Source organism: Sitophilus oryzae, unplaced genomic scaffold (genome assembly GCF_002938485.1).
Source record: "Sitophilus oryzae breed Bouriz unplaced genomic scaffold, Soryzae_2.0 scaffold_128_pilon_pilon, whole genome shotgun sequence".
In the NCBI taxonomy this organism is placed as follows: Eukaryota; Metazoa; Arthropoda; class Insecta; order Coleoptera; family Curculionidae; genus Sitophilus; species Sitophilus oryzae.
The window spans coordinates 28,469-45,997 of record NW_022145937.1 but is presented as its reverse complement, the minus strand read 5'-3'; the positions used below and the strand labels follow the sequence as shown (position 1 = coordinate 45,997).

General features: G+C 33.0%; 1 protein-coding gene across 1 annotated transcript; it reads right to left on the bottom strand.

The window, feature by feature from the left end:
- Nucleotides 1–250: 250 nt before the first annotated feature.
- LOC115874430 (cGMP-specific 3',5'-cyclic phosphodiesterase-like) lies at nt 251–16,360 on the bottom strand. The gene is made up of 4 exons (XM_030889593.1): nt 16,207–16,360; nt 13,767–13,912; nt 5,530–5,764; nt 251–1,386 (listed from the first exon to the last, which is right to left on the bottom strand). The coding sequence occupies exons 1-4, from the start codon at nt 16,328–16,330 to the stop codon at nt 1,274–1,276; spliced, it is 618 nt and encodes a 205-aa protein (XP_030745453.1). The 5' UTR covers nt 16,331–16,360; the 3' UTR covers nt 251–1,273.
- Nucleotides 16,361–17,529: the final 1,169 nt, after the last annotated feature.

The window sequence follows — 17,529 nt, the reverse complement described above, 5'->3', positions numbered from 1 at the left end:
CATCTTTAAGATTTCCGATCTAGGAATGAGTTTTCAATAATAATAAAGCACCAAATAGGTAAATTTCTGAAATGACAACTTCATTTGACAGTTTTCTTTTACCTTGACTGGTGCTCATAAGTAAATACAGGGCCATAAGAAAGGAGAAATATTTAAAAAGAAATCGGCGATAACTTGTAAACGAGCTAATCAAAAATATCGAATGTTATTCTTTTGAATGGGGGTTTTAGTGCTCTTCAATAAACCTAAATAGAATTATTCTCTAAAATAATTAGGGAAGCCAATAATTGACCCCCTTGGAATTTACATGGGACTTCCTATGTCCCGTCCGACGATGCAACACCCGGTATGTATGTTTTTGAATAAAAATAAGTTCATCGGGACACAATTTACCTTTATACAAAAGTGCTTCGTTTGTCCGCTAGAGGGCATCAAACATTAAAAATTAAATCCTTTTTTAAGATATTTTAAAAACCAATATTCCGATTTGACAGAGATATTTGGAATGCCAATGTTTTGCAAAACACTTTAACATTTTACTTTCGCAAAAATGAAGAAAAAGTACGGGAAAGGCGAACTACCACCACCTTTTTAACGCTTCTTAAAATATTTTAAGAAATGTGTTAATTTTTCTGACAAACAAAGCACTTTTGTGAAGTAGTAAATTGTATCTAATGAACTTATTCGCCTCTAGAAATACGTAACAGTTCTATATCCACGGAATATTGGGACACCCAGTATACTGCATAATACTTCATTTGTCACTAAGTTAGTTGATGTTGGCTGGAATTTTCTCTCCAGTTCTTCTAAATACATTGAACACACTGTACGTACATATAGTATAGTTTGTTTTAGAACTATACACAATTTAGTTTCTTTGGTGGTGGTTTATTTATGGATAAAAATGCTATGTCGAAATCTTATTGCGATATTATGAACAATAAAAAAATATTATATTTATATATAACAATGAGTAACACGAAAATCTTGTTTTGGCCAAAATTTCGAATTCCAAAAAAATTATATGGTTCTATTTGGCTTATAAAGGTTCCATATGGCATAAAGAGCCAACTGAAACCATATATGCTTTTTATGGCTCATAGAACTTATTGCTATACTTATTGTAACAAGAAAAACGCCAAAATTTCGAGACATAGCACCGTTTGCCATAAATCAACCGAGTTCTTAAACTCTTCTCTTTACAATAACACTGTCTAGATTTGGACGAAGCAGTGCTGATTACTATTAAACTAGTTTAACAGTCAGTTAATAGTCACAACATGCAGCACAGTTTTTTGTGTCTTTTCTTAAGTTCTACGGGAGCTGCTGATGATACTGTGTGGAGAGTCTGGACTGTCAGTTCAATATCTTTGGTTTCTTCAGATTCTAAAAAGAAAGATCACATTTCATGGTTATATAGTGGTTAGATAATATCTAAATAAAAAAATAAATGGATTAGATTTGGAACTCTGATATCTTCCGCAATTGACAACTTACGTCATGTACCTGCCTAGCTTACACAAAAGTCAACCTCACCTTCACGTGACGTCCGAGTATAAGAGGTATAACCTTATATACCAAGACCTTCCACCTTTCTGGGGAAGGGGAGTAGTAAACTATACCTAGCCGGCCGAGAACGTAGCAGGGAACTATCGTCGCGGTCTTCACTGTGCCATGCCATCCCGTGCTACAGTTGCAGCTAAAACTGTGCGGCAGCGTAACCGCCACAGTTAAAGCTTTTCACGCAGCTTAGAATTTAGAATAAGTGGGAGGGGGGTTAATCTCTGCGACCTTAGGGATCTATTGTGTCCCCCTTTCTTGAGTTATAACTCATCATACAGTCCCAGGACTTCCTACGGAGATCCGTGTCCCTCACAGACGAAACGGTAGCTTGTGTCGCCTTTTGGGTTTAGAGGTAGGAGGTAGGCTCCCAACCATTGGAGGAGGTGGTAACTTGTATGCCACTTGCGGAGGATGGTCTCACGCAAGTGTCAGCCACCTCTCCTGTAGTTCTCTTTGGGTTTGGCCCCTTGGAACTTTCATTGTTACTGTTCCCAGTGTTGCTAGGTGGTTTCCCCACAGCTTCACCGGTGATGTTTTTATTACTATTATTACCAGATCTCATAGTGTTCCTATGAGTCGCTAAGGACAGTCGGTCCACTTCTACAGAGCCCCGCATATAGAAGTAAGGGGTAAAATACAATGGGGTGCCTCCCGGTGCCCCAAGGTTGAGGCTGTCCGTAGCCCCGCCCGGTATCGTTATATGTCTTGGTGCAATTCCCTGGCCACTACACTACAGTCAGGGACAAGACGATGAGTGAGATGCTTCTTAGACCGAGCCAGTGCTAGGGGTGATTCCCCCCAGCACCTGGCCAGGAGCTTCCCCACCAACGACAAGGTCTTGCATCTCCTAGGGGAAGTTTCACGCAGCTTACACACATCAATAGTGGAACATTCGAGTGGGACAAAATCATCGTCCGGAGGTAAAATACCCCCTCAATCGGATCTCCGGGAGGGGGTGCCTACTCGAGCGTATCATGGTTAAAATATAGATATTGCCGCTCTTAGAGAAACCCGCTTTGCGGATGAAGGTAGTCTCACTGAGGAGCATTACAGCTTCTTTTGGAAGGGTCACCCCGCAACACACAGGAGAATTCATGGCGTAGGCTTTGCGATCAAAAACGAAATCGTCACCAAATTAACAGAAGTACCTATTGGTGTCTCCGAACGTCTTATGACCCTAAGGTACCCCATATCAGACAAAACTTACGTCAACATCATTAGTGCCTACGCTCCCACTCTAGACGCTAAAATTGAGGATAAGGATAAATTTTACCAAGCTCTACAAAATGCTCACCAACGAATTTCAAAGCACGAACGAATCATTTTGCTATGTGACTTTAATGCTCGTGTCGGTAAACAACAGGAAATATGGCCTGACGTATTGGGAAAACATGGAATACGAAACGTATAAATAGCAATGGTGAACGCTAATTAACAACATGCACAGAGTATAATCTATGCATCACCAATATATGTGGTTCATGTTGAAGGACAAGTTTAAAGGTATCTGGAAACATCCCAGATCAGGTCACTGGCATTAATTGGACCACGTAATCGTTCGAAGGACGCATCTAAAAGATGTCAGACTCACAAAAGCCAGAATAGATGCCAAATGCGGCACTCACCATCGACTTTAAATTTCAAAAATGAAAATCCAGTTAAAACCCAAACATCCACAATGTAAAACGCAAAACAACATGACCAGATTGAACGTACGGGGTCTAGAGACCAAGAATACCGCCGACACCCCCCCCCCCTCCGGGTTATGCCAACAAAAAATCACTTCCAACGATAACTTCAATCTCAATCTTGAAAGCTGAACAAGGCTGGACACAATTAAGGAATGCGATTCATAAAATTAGCAAAGCAGTACTGAGAAAGTCCAACAAAAAGAAACAACCAGACTGGTTTAACGAAAATCAACCTCATATACAGTCCTTGTTGGATCAAAAGCATAGAACATCAAGCAGTCACTGCAAATCCACACAATCCAAGGCTGGTGGGCAACTTTAAAGCAGCCAACAACACGCTTCGAAGAAATCTGCGTCAGTTAAAGGATAACTGGTGGTCAGAAAAGGCTAATCAGATTCAAGAGGACGCGGCGCCACGCATCACGATTATCGTAAATTCTTCGAGGCTGTAAAAGAAGTATGACCCAACCAAGAAGGTAGGCTAATCTAGCTAGGAAAGGAGCGAACACCAGCGAGTGGTAACCAACTCAAGGCGGAACTCAAGAACTTGGAAGATTCCATCCGCAACCTGGAATGGAAATCTTGCAATGGTCTAAGACACTCGAAGAAGTTTCTGAGGGCTTATGATCAAGAAAAATCACAGATCTTCCTGGGTCTGAGTAAGAACAATCTTCGGATTGTCACGGGGTTTTTAACAGGACACTGTTTCCTCAATGAACACCTCAGTAGATTGAAACTAAGAAGAAACGGCGAATGCAGATTCTGTGGGGAAGATGGGGAAACACCAGTACACATCATCACTGAGTGCGCCGAGACGACAACCATTCGTGCCATGAATTTTGGTACGACTGATATTGGAGATGGAGAACTACCCTCTATAAAACCGTCCCAGATACTGGCTTTTGTCAAAACCCTGGGACTGTATGATGAGTTATGATTCAAGAAAGGGGGACACAATGGATCTGTAAGGTCGAAGTGATTAACCCCCCTCCCACTCATTCTAAATTCTAAAATTCTAAAAATTCTAAGAAGGTAGGCTGTCCAATCATGGCACAAAATGGCGAACTTCTAAAAGAGGAAGAGCAAATTAGAAACCGCTGGAAATAGCATTACAGCCATATCCTTAACCAAGAAAACAACCCCCATATGGAACAGAACAGGAAATAATGGCCTCCATAAAACAGCAAATCAGCTGGCTGTGACGCGATTCCGGCGGAAATCTATAAGTGTGCAAGTAAAGAACTTATTGCTCATCTTAAGGCTCTCTTTGATGTCATATGGAAAAGCTGAGAGGTACATCAGGACTTTTGCAACGCAAATATATTTAAGAACAAAGGAAGTGCATCAGACTGCGGAAATTACCGGGGAATTTCACTATTGGCTATCGGAGGAAAAATTCTTGCAAAAATTATGTCAAACCGCCTGCACCCACATATAGAAAAAATCCTTGCAGCATCGCAAACGGATTTTCGCACCAACTATGGCACCGTCGATTCCATATTTTCTATTCGCCAACTACAGGAAAAAGTAAAAGAGCAGCAGTCTAAACTTTATGTTGCATTCATCGACTTAACAAAAGCCTTCGACTCTGTGAACAGGGATGCACTTTGAGCAATTATGAAAAATTTCGGAGTACCCACCAAATTTCTTACAGTGTGTAAAAGTCTCTATAACAACAAGTTAAGAGTTGGATCACTCAGCGATTCCTTCCTAACAAATGCAGGGATGTGTCTTAGCGCCTCTCCTATTCAACATATTCATGACAGCGCTCTCCATTATAGTAGACAGTAAACTACAGGAGAGAGGATTGGGCATTAGATACAGATTCAACGGTGGTCTGTTCAACATAAAAAGACTCACATTACTTTAATTTGACCGCGAATAACTTTTAAAGGAATTTTTTTATGGAAAAATCGGAGAGACCTTTTTTGTAGAGCGTAAAGTTTTGTATAATATGTCTCTATCGAAGCTGTAGGTTCATCTGCTTTAGAGATAAAAAAATTAATGCAAAAGGTCAGAAAATCCCATGTTATTTAAATGGGAAAAGTATCATGATTCCGGCACGGTTTACATTAAAAATTAAGAGCTTGCTTGTTTACGTTGGATAATTTTTATAGAGCAAAGACTGCTGATTTCAGAGGGCGGCAGTAAAGAAAAAATCAACTTGGGAAATACCGGACACCCTAATGTTCATAGTGAAAATAAAAACACGGTATATTTCCTATATAAAAAATGTTTTGTATTATTTTATCATTGTATGAAGAAATAGGTTTACCAGTAAAAGCTTCCACCGGCTTATCTATCGTGTCGTGGTCTATCCACGTGAGACCCATTTCCACTTTTTCGGCCAGATCCTGCCAGTGCCTCCGATTCTCCAGGGTCCCTTGATACAAGGGCTTCACCCAGGGGAACGTATCCGCCAGGACTCGGTACAGGGGCAGACATATAATGTCGATAAATTCTACTTGCATCTGGGGAAGTTCGTCTTTTTTCTCTCTATCCATCATGGCCTAGGGGATATCGAAAAATAAAGGTATAAAATACAGAGTGAGTCTTAAATAAGTGCAAATATTTTTAGGGGTAGTGTATTTCGACCCCAGAACCACACTGAAAAAAATATAAGTAGATAATTTTACAAAAAAAAATATTGATATATTCTAGTTAAAAATAAGATATTTTTATTAGTATTTTAATAAAGCAGGCCTTTAGATGTTTCAAAAAACTTTTAATAAGAGTAACTTTAACTCTACATATATGTTTCGGCTTGTTAGGCCTTTTTCAAGAGTTTTTTAAGAACTAATCGTCTAACTACACTGTAACTATATATATATTTGCTATGGGGGTGGGTTCAGAGAGTTTACAATAGGGGTAATAAAAAATGTGTTTAGAAATCCTTGTTGGTCGTTAACATTATTTTCGTTTTTAACAGATTTTAGTATTTCTAACTGTTCAATGTAATTTAAGCGTCTACCTTTTGTTTCTCTGTGTAGTGACTTAATTGAATTTTCATTAATTTTGTGATTATTTACTATACAATGAGTTGCAAGACCAGAACTATGCTGGAGATTATTAATAGACTTTACATGTTCTTTAATCCTTATATCTAAATTTCTACCTGTTTGGCCTATGTACACGGTATCACAATCATTGCAATCCACCCTATATACACCCGACTTATTTTTGACATTAGTTTTGTCTTTATTATTTAATAAAATTTACTCGATTAATTACTCACTAATTAAAACGTTAATAGTTTTACATCCTATTTTATTGAGATTATTTGATATTTTGTTAGTTAAATTAGGAATGTAGTTTAAAAGTCGATAATTGTTATTGTCTTTAGCATTAGCGGAATAAAAATTTTTCATTAATATTTTCTTTTGTTTTTTCTTTAGCATATTATCAATAAGGGAACACTTATATCCATTGTTGATGGCGATTTGTTTAATAATATTTAAGTCTTTTTTAAAATTCTCTGGGCTCAGTGGAAACATTACTAATCTATGAATTAAACTATGAAAGGGTGACATTTTGATTTGCCAGGATTGGTGTGATTGACTATGTATTACAGTGTCTGTGGTAGTGGGTTTTCTGTAAATATCAAATTGTAATCTATTAGACTGTTTTATAATTGTAACATCAAGAAAATTGATGGTATTAATACCTTTTTCAATAGTAAATTGTATTCTCGGGTTAATTGAATTTAATAATGTTAAAAAACTGTTTAAATTTCTCTCGGTGCCTGACCAAATACAAAAAATGTCATCTACATATCTTGCCCAATAATTTATTTTTGATATTAAACTACTCTTGTTTTTAAATAGCTTCTTTTCAAAATCTGCCATAAATATTTCTGCGAATAACGGTGAAATTGGGGAACCCATCGGTAACCCATCTTTCTGTTTAAATATTTCATTGTTATACTGAAAATAGTTTTGTTCTAAACAAGTTTCAATTATTGTTATTAAATCTGATTTTACTATTATATTAAGATTAGATTTATCAATTAGTTCATAAATAATAGAGGACAATTCATGGGTTGGGATAGAAGTGAACAGGCTTTTGACATCGAAAGAAACGAGTGTTGCATTATGTGGAACTTCAATATTTTTCAAATTATCTAGCAACTCAAAAGAATTCTTTATGGCAAATTTTGATTGAAAATTGATCATGGAAGGAAGTGTTTTAGCTAGTATTTGACATAATTTATAAGAGGGAGCATTTATGTACGAGACGACTGGTCTAACTGGATTATTGTCTTTATGTAATTTTAGTAAACCATAGAGTAATGGGGGTGAAGGATTCATTATTTTGGCATAGTATTCATTGTTATTAGGTAATATAGATTTGTTATTTTTTAAAATAGAAAGAATTTGTTTTTGAAAATTACATGTTGGATCAGAAATTTTAGTAAAATCTCCACTATTTAAAATATCAGCTATTTTCTTATCATATTCTGTTTTTGTAAGAATTGTTATAGTGTTGCCCTTATCGGCTTTTGTAATTATTAAATTGTTATCATTTATTTTCTTGGTTATAGACTGTATGATATTTTTCTCTTTACTGTTAGTTTTTAAATATTTGTTACAATTATTGAAATTTTCTAGTATGCGATATTTATTACATGTTGAGGCATGAGGTAAAGTCCCAACTGCGATTTCGGTGTTAACTGCTAGCAATTCTATGTCTTTTTTGTTAAAAACAGCTGGGGAATATTTTAATCCTTTTTCCAATATTGAAATTTCATCATTTGAAAAAGTAATATTTGATAAATTAATAAGTGTAGGGTGAAATGCAAAAAGACTGTTATTTTGTGTACTTACCACCTTGTTAACATTGTCACAATTGTTGGATTTAATAAGTTTATTAAGTTTCTTTAATTGTGTGTTATAATGTAAACTAACTAAGTCACTAATTTCTTCTCTTATGAGTCTGTCTCTGTATTGAAAAACAAAATGACCTTCTTTTTCTAACAACTCCGTGTAGCATAGCTTCTTATGTAGGTTGATGTTGTCTCTTCTTTTGTACCAGAATTTTTAATTTCATTTTGTAGCCATATAGTGTACGCTTTTTTCACTGATTCCTGTGCTTCACGAGATTTGTGGTTGCACACAATTTTCATGTGCTGTGGTGTCACCTTATTTTTCAGGCACTGTTTAATAAACCATATGTGGTTCGAACATTTCTTAGACCGTAGTAGACATCGTTTGTAGAAAACCACTAAAGATGCGACGCCCGCATTTTTAATAAATTGTAGAATTAGATAAATTATTAAGATATTTTTACATAGTTTTACAAAAAAATGTAATTTTACAAAACATTTTATTAATATTAAATGATTATTACAAAGTTTAAAATTAAATTTTAATCAGAAATAGAATCTTGTAGTGAAATTGCATGTGTCTAGACATATTCACAAAACTTGTGTAAATCTACCATAATACAGACAACCAAACTTATATGGAATCACTCTTTATTTCTGACTAAATTTTTTGCAAGTATAAAAATTGGTATACAACTTTAAGATAAGGCTTTTTGTTGTAAATAAACATGATAATAAGGAATAAACGACTGCCGGGATTTATTTTCTTTTAAATTTTGTGTTCAGTAGTAAAATCACGATTGTCCGGTAATTTTCATTCGATCCAAAAAATAAAAAAATTGCCTTATGTTGGATTAACAGATGTACAGAGGGGAAGAATTATTGCTCTCACCGAACAAGGAATACCAAAGAGACGCAGCAGAGATAGTAGGCGTTACCCAGGGTGTTGTATCGAAAACATATGCAAGGTACTTGGAATTAGGAACACACAAGTATAGGCCCAGATTAAGTCGTCAAAGAGTCACAACTGAACAACAAGACCGCCTTGTGTGCAAAATTGCTAGAATAAATCCCAATGTTTCTCATCCAGAGCTACAAAGACAACTTCTGGCAGCTACAGGTGTGAACATTTCAGTTGAAACCATAAGAAAAAGGCTTCCTGCTCAAAGGTTTTACAGTAGAAGAGAGTTACGGATCCCACAGTTATCTGGCAAAATAAAATTAACCGGCTCAATTGATGCCTTCAATATCCAAACTGGACAACTGAGAACTGACAAAATGTTCTTTTTTCGGATGAGACCAGAATTGGCCTAAGATCAGATAACCATCGAATTCGGGTTCTCAGCTGGACTTCAGGCTGCCAAATCTGTACCAAAATATAAAAGAGGAACCTGTAATGTTCTGGGGAGGTATTATACTGGGAGCAAAAACTCCATTGTTATCACTTCAACAAATTTTAACGGGTTGGGGATATGTTGATTTGATGCTCGAACCAATCGTTAGTCTTTGGAGAGCTGCAATTCGGGATAATTTTAACTTCTTGTACGATAGTGCACCTTCCCATACCAGCAGAGTGACTAGAGAATGTCTTGAAACGGTAGGTGTGTTAGTTTTGGACTGGCCTGCAGGTTTGCAAAATCTAGACCCTATCGAACACTTGTGGGGCTAGCTTAAAAGAAGGGTTAGAGCTCGTCGAAACAATCCAGGAAATCTTGCACAGCTTATTGATGCAGCATTAGCAGAATGGGAAAACATGCCCCAAGACAACATTGATAATTTAATAAGAAGCGTGCCAGCGCGGATAGAAGCTTGCATATGGGCTAGAGGACAACAAGGAATATTAAAATTATCAATTTTCTTTTTGTTTTTGCTTTTTGACCATTAAAAATTTAAATATTAATTTCGTTTTAGAAAACAAAAAAAAAATACCATTTTGTTTATTTTGGGAACTGATTTTTTTTTTATTGCTATATGGATTATTTTTCATTAAAAGTAATTGGTAAAGACTGAGTTTTATTCATAAACACAACATTTTCATACGTCTCAAAAATTCTGAAAAATAATAAATGATTTCATATAAGTTTGATTGTGATATATTTAGTAAGAAGTGACGCCACGAAGCTAATGCGCATTAAGTATTCGATTGAAAATGTAGTTAGGAGCAAAGACCAGAGTAGGGAAAGACAAAGAACAGTTCAGGAGAAAGTCTCAGAGCGTGAGTGATTAGTGTTTTTATAATTTAAGGGTAAGTATATTATATTAATTGTTTTTTTTCTGTAAATATGCAGCTCTCTTAGAAAACACAATCTCCATTTATTAAAATTATTTGCATTTTAATTTTAGTTTTAATTTGTATCTGTTCTGTGGTTTTACTGTGATTCGGGGGACAAATTTAATAGAGGACCAGAGTAGAGTTATCTCTATACATCCATAATTCCACTTTTCACTGTTCTTTTCTTCGTTCACTATTTTGATTAGCTACCTTTTCCTTGCATGATTTTTTTTATTTTGTATATAATGGCAATTTTGTTCCTATTTTGGTTAGGCTCAGAATTCCAGTAAGGTTCTTCTAGACAAGAAGAAATAGCAACGAGTATCTTACATACATAAGTTCTGTTTTGTGACTTTTTATTAACCTTTATAATAAATATTATAATTATAAACACGTGTTTTATTAAATTTATTTATATTTACTAACGCTTTGTGAATTTACAAACGTAATTGTAAATTCGCCTTGTGAATTTACAAAAGTAATTATGGTAAATTCACTATAATAAAATGTTTAAATTTGTTGTTACTCTATAGTAAAAGTACAAGAAGTTGGTGATTTTAAAAGATAAATTTACAATGAATAAGTGAATTTACTATGAGATACACATTTTTTAGATAAATTCACAAAGACAAACGAGTTGCAAAACTAAAGAACGTATGGCAAATTTACTACAATAATATAGCAAGAAATAACCATCAATGTTGTTATTAAATTCACAAATTATTTTTTTCAGTGCAGAAATATATTTTTTTAGCGAAAAAAATTTTTGGGGATATTTCGGGAAATTTGAAATTTTTTGAAAAATTTTTAGAAATGTATTTAGTTTTTAATTAAAAGCTTTAAAGCTTTAAGCTTTAAGCAGAATCATTCAGAATCTAATTTATTCTATTAATTCTTATTTGCGTTTTTATTTTTTTCTTAATTGCGTTCCTATTAATTTTAATTGCGTTTTTTAAATATTGGGAATTATCGCAAACTAAATTATAAAGTGTAATTGAAACCACTAATTTATTCCACTAATTACGAGGTTCTGAATGAAGCTTTACACTTTATACTTTTTAGTTTACGTTACGATCATTAACAATGTGTAAAACCACAATTAAAATTAATAGAATATCCTAGCAACAGCTTGCGGTAGTCAATTCTGTCCATAGAGAAAGCCTAATTAGTAGCATAGTTTAAGGAAAAGAGTAGTTGCACTCTCGCAAATATTTTCTGCCAGTTTTTGCAAGCTGTCGAATATCGGCAGGTTGCAAACCGTTTCAGTTGAATTCCGTCCGTCGAGCTGCGAGGTTCGAGCGCTGCGTTCCAGCACAGAGACGGATTGATAAAAAATGAGTGCATTACTTGCATTACTTCTTTGAGTTTTTTTAGTTTTCCATCGGATATAAATCGGCAAGCTGATAGTAATTATCAATTAACATTTAATTATATTTGGTTATTTTAGAAGCTGAGATATTATGTAATTAATTAAATGTTATATTATTTTTGTTAGCATGTGGGCAGATTTTAAAAATAGTTTTTTAGATATACAGGTTGTTTCAAATATGCGCATAAAAATATTTTTTGATTGGGTCAATTTACGCTGAATTTATCTTCAGAACGTTTCCTCAATGTCTCCGTTTAAGTGTTAATACAAAATCACTATTAAAAAATTAAAGACTTTACATTTATTAGCCAAATAAAGTAAGTGATTTTCTTTAAATTGCTATCCTGAAAAGTAGCAAAAATCGAGATACGCCTTTTCGTCATAAAGCCGACGATATGTTTCAAGGTTTATAAAGGGGCGTATCCTAAAATATTTTGTTAAATTATTCTATATACATTATTCTATTTCGCACTCATTTTACCGTTGAAAGAGGATTATTTCACCGGATAGCATAGCTGCTGTGTTGGAGCCTCATTTATTACGCACTCATTTCTGGGACACCCTGTATAGGGTATTTTTTATGGCGTCACCAAAATCGGAATACTTAAAATGGTATATCTCAAATTTTTTAAATGCCACATTCGGTATATTATTTTTCTGTCAGATGCAGAATTAAACAGTAAACATTTTTTTTTATTTAAAGGGTTTCTAAATTTTTAACGGTTTCGCAAATATTCGCAGTATTATATTGCATATGGCTCTTTAAACAGTAAATTTTTATCAAAGCCACCTAATATGATCTTTGTCTGATATTTTGGAAATCCCATATGTAATGAAATACAGAAAATATTTGCAAAACGGCTAAATATTTAAGAACACTTTAAATACAAAAAAATGTTTACCTTTTAATTCTACATCTGAAAGAAAAATAATATACAAGGTGTTGCATTTAAAAAAAATGAGATACAATATTTTAAATATTACGATTTTGGTTACGCCTTAAAAATATCCTGTATACGATAAAGTACATCTTTCTACACGAATTTATTCTGGTATCCTTCGTGTTTAAGAAAACATAGCTAAGTATTAATAAAGTTATATTCACTCTAGTTTTTTACCACCTTTCGTATATAATGTTTTTAACCAAAGTTTTAGTAAATAAGAAATAGAATGGCCACACCGCAGTGTGCTTTAAATAAAGACAGTGTACTATATGCAAAATTTTATGCCGAATCCAGTTATGTACAGAAAATTAAACTTGTTTTAAATCAAAAAAAAGTTGTAGAAATTCTCTGAAATAGATAATAATATAAAAATATATGTCATTATATATTTTTTCCGCATTTCTTCCAATCAGAAGATTTTCAGATACAGAAGAATTTTTACCTACGCGAAATGTGAAAATATTCTGTTTTCCAGCAAGTTTTTACTCGATGATCAATTTTTTTGTTTTATTTTATTGTGAACTCATATTTTCCTAAATACATATCTGTGAAACTATGGCGAGTACCACGACTATACTTTGCCTAGTTAATAGACGACGACTATACAGCTACGTCAGTGGTCACGGGAGGCGAGAACAGGGTCATATAAAATGGCAGAAAAAGAACAAAGGATTTGACAAGGAGTAAAACTACTAGTTTCCTTATACTATGTTATTAGCTTATAAAACAATCAACTTTTGATTTCTAACTTCTAACTACAATTTCTCTTGACGAATAATAATAAGAGGTCAAAATGACATTCAAAAGCAAATTTTGAAGTATAATTAGTGGAAAAGTTAAAAGTTTGTTAACTTTTTCCACTAATTGAAGATTATTACTACTTATTTTGATGTTATGAATGCTTACATTGATATTAGAGGAACAAACTATTACGCTAATTGAAACCACTAATTTATTCCACTAATTCTGAGGTACTGAATGAAGCTTGAGGGTTCAAATATAAAACTACCCTTATTATTCTTGTTAAATTTAAAGAAAAACTCAATCAACGACTTGAAAAAAAATGGATGGCGTTCAAAAAAATTAGTCTTATCATTTTACTTACAATTGGTTTGACTTTTAATTGCATTTTCTCTAAATCTCCTTGGTCAAAAAACTCGTCAGCCACTAATTTTGCCACTCTGTGTTGTACCTCCCACGGTTTGGCTATTGCACTAACATCACAGGCTGTCATCATCATACCTGACAATACTGTAACAAATAAGAAACAAGTTTTTTGTTTAATTATTCTCAAAAAATGATATTTTTCTTAAATATGTTTCATTATAATTAATATATCCAGAGTTATGAAAATAGTCATGTTATTCAAAATATTATATGTATTTTATATAATAAATGGGTTAACGTTATCCATATCTGAATGGATGGATATCTGAATAAAAAGGATTACGGATGAATTTCATAGATATATTTATTTTAACTTTTTTTTAATCTATACTAAAAAATAAACAGATATTTTAAAGCTATATTGTTAGATAATAATAAAATAAAATTGACAGAAACATGGTTAATATGCTTTGGTATAGTACTATTCTTTTAAAAGTTCCTCAATATGGCCGACCTAGTTACGAAAATTGGTAATTTTTTTTTAATGAAAAATAAGTTGGCGTTAGCGAATTCAGAAATTGATTTACTCTTTGGTTAACAGTAATATTTTTCAAGATTGTCAAGTTGACGTTAAAGTTAGGTTATTAGGTGGTTGTCATAAATAAAAAAATAGATTATTGAAATTATTTAATAAGAATAAAGGTATTTTACCGCAGATCCGAAGAGATTTTACTTAAAGGTATTTTATAAACTTTCCCAGTGAGAATATTAACTCCCCTGTTTCTTATATTTCAGTTAAAGGGACGTAAGAACTATAGGAAGTAAATTTTTGTTTTCATGTTTTGACGATATCTGAGAGTTCCTAGAATTATCAAGATTATTGAATAATTATAGTTGTTTAATAAGTGAAATTAATAGAAGACTTGGAAATAGGATGATGCTTTTCATGTTATAGTTGATAGATCACCCCATTTCTCTTTGTTTTTATTTCAGTACAGTTAATCACAAATTGAATTGATGTGTGCAAAACAGCTATATATTTTCAAACATCTTATTTAAATAGTTCTTTATACACTGTTAAACTGTATCAACTACAAAGTATTTAGCAAAAATTATAAGGTAATAAATTTTGTAGATATAATTTATGAAAATTTATAATATATAAAGATTAGAACACAATCCTTTGAAGGACAAAGAAATACTCAAAAACTCATTAAATATACTTTATTAAAAATAACAACATACAAAAACATTCATGCAAACTGTAATAATCAGAACATTATCCACATTATACCTTTATTAAATTTGTGTCCACACTCCTGTCAGGAAAGCCAGAAATGTTTGTTTAAATATTAACTTATTTTAATTTGCCAGAAACACATCAGAATATATCACAACCACAACTATAGGTTAATCAGTACTAAATTTTATACCTAGTAAGTGATGCGTTAACTAACAAGTATAGGATAAAAACAATTATTAATAGAGAGTGTACTATACAATGTCCTGCTTATTTATGAAATGACTTTCCCTTCAAATGTGAGGAATACCAGTAAAATAAAACATAATTTTTGGTTTGGTTTGGTGTTTGATATTCTAACAACATCTATTACAAACCTTAAGTGCTTTTAGTGAGTAACTGTATTTTTTATTATTCTTTGTGTATCCTGTAAAGTAAAAAATATATATTTCAAGAAATATAAAAACAATGCAATAGATATCAAACAGATTCATAAAAACTACTTAAAATTATTGTACATAATTATATATTTCAAGTGTTATTTGATGTTTGGTCCCATTACCAACATTACCTTATTTAGGTCTTCTCTACTAACTCAACTTTTAAACCTGTTTTAAACCTTCTTTATATTTTAAAACTGATTTACAACAATCTGTAATGCCCGCGCTGTTTCCTGAAATATACGTTTTAATCTATTTATTATCATATAGTACATATTACAAACCTGAAAATTACTGATACGACGAAACTTCTCAAAATAATTAGAGACCTTTTTACAAACATCTGGACTAATTTATTTTCACGAATTTGTGAACGAGTCAATATTTTCTAATACGTTTTTAAGCGTTTTACACATTTTGAATATCTTCCAGCCTATTCGTCAATTCTTGATCGGGAAAAGATTATTTATAACTATATAATTAGTACTGCAGGTTGCAGGTTAAATAAAAGAACAAAATCAAGTAGAATTTGTGAATAAAAACTCAAAAAAATAATGAAAATATTTAGAAAAAGGAACCGTAACGTCAATGTCAGCCAAGTGTCAGAGATCAATTGGATTTACCACAGATTATCAATTTGAACGATTTGAAGTACAGTCGATTCCAGTTTAGAGATTTTCGTTTTTTAAGCCTCCCATACTGAAGTCCGCCATATTGGGAAGTTTTAAATGAATACAAGTATAACTAATTTTACTTACAGTCTTTCCTGTCGTCGCTTTGCCAGTCAAACTCTCCATCGTCTATGAGTTCTAAAAATTTATTGCGTTTCTTGAAGTACATGGCTAAATCTGTCGATAAAATTGCTGTTTCTACTAATTTCATCACCCGTCTATAATCGTCAGTTGACAGAGCCTGAAAAGAAATACATAATGAATTAAAATATCCCGTATTCTACAATACCATCGAAAAAAAAACGGCGTCAGCGATGGCTTTGAAATGAAGATCGCTGTCATTTTATATGTAAAACTAGCGTGTGCCAGCGACTTCGTTCGCGTCGAATTGATCATTTGTAATGGTGATGATAAAGCAAAGCAAGAATTTCCATTAATATACAAACTGGATAAAATTTTCTTACATTTATGTCAGCATGAGAAAAAACAATATGGCGATATTATTATATAACTTGGTAATATTTGAGGGGCAGTTTCATCTAGTTGGAATTTGACTTTCAAAAAATCCGTTTGCCAAAAATAAGCTTTTTACGTCAAGCAGTTTAAGCAGAATCGTGGTTAAGAAATTATCCAACTTTTTGGAACACCCTGTATAATTTTTTAAAAAATTCAAAATATGTAAAAAAACCAAATAAATTATGCTTGTCTAAGCATTTTCCCGAAAGACTAACCGTTTTTTAAATAACAAATATTGTAATATTTGAGGGGCGTTTTCACCCTCTTGGAATTTGAGATTCGACCCCACAGTCAATCCGTTTACCAAAAATCAGCTTTAAACGTCAAGGAATTTAAGCAGAATCGTGATTACTCAATGGTCATATTTTATGAAACACCCTGTAAAAATTTATAAAAAATCTTAAAATATGTAAACAAGAAAATAAAATATACGTGTTTAAGAGTTTTTCCGAAAAACTCACCGGTTTTTAAATAAAAAATATTTTAATATTTGAGGGATCGTTTCGCTCCCTTAGAATTCGAGTTTAGAAAAATCCCTTCTTATCGAACCTCTACACCCTAAAGTCAATCTGTTTTCCAAAAATCAGCTTTTACGTCAAGCGCTTTAAGCAGGATCGTGATTAATCAATGACCCGATTTTTCGAAACACTCTGTATAAATTGTTAAAAAATCTTAAAATATGTGAAAAAACAAAATGAAATATACGTGTAATAGCGTTTTTTTGGAAACTTGACCGTTTTTTAAATATAAAATATTGTAATATTTGAGGGGTTTCACCCTCTTAGAACTGGAATTTCGAAAAAATCCTTCTTATCGAACCTCTACATCCTAGAATCAACCTGTATGCCAAAATTGAGCTTCTTGCGTTGAGTGGTTTGAGCAGGATCGTGATTA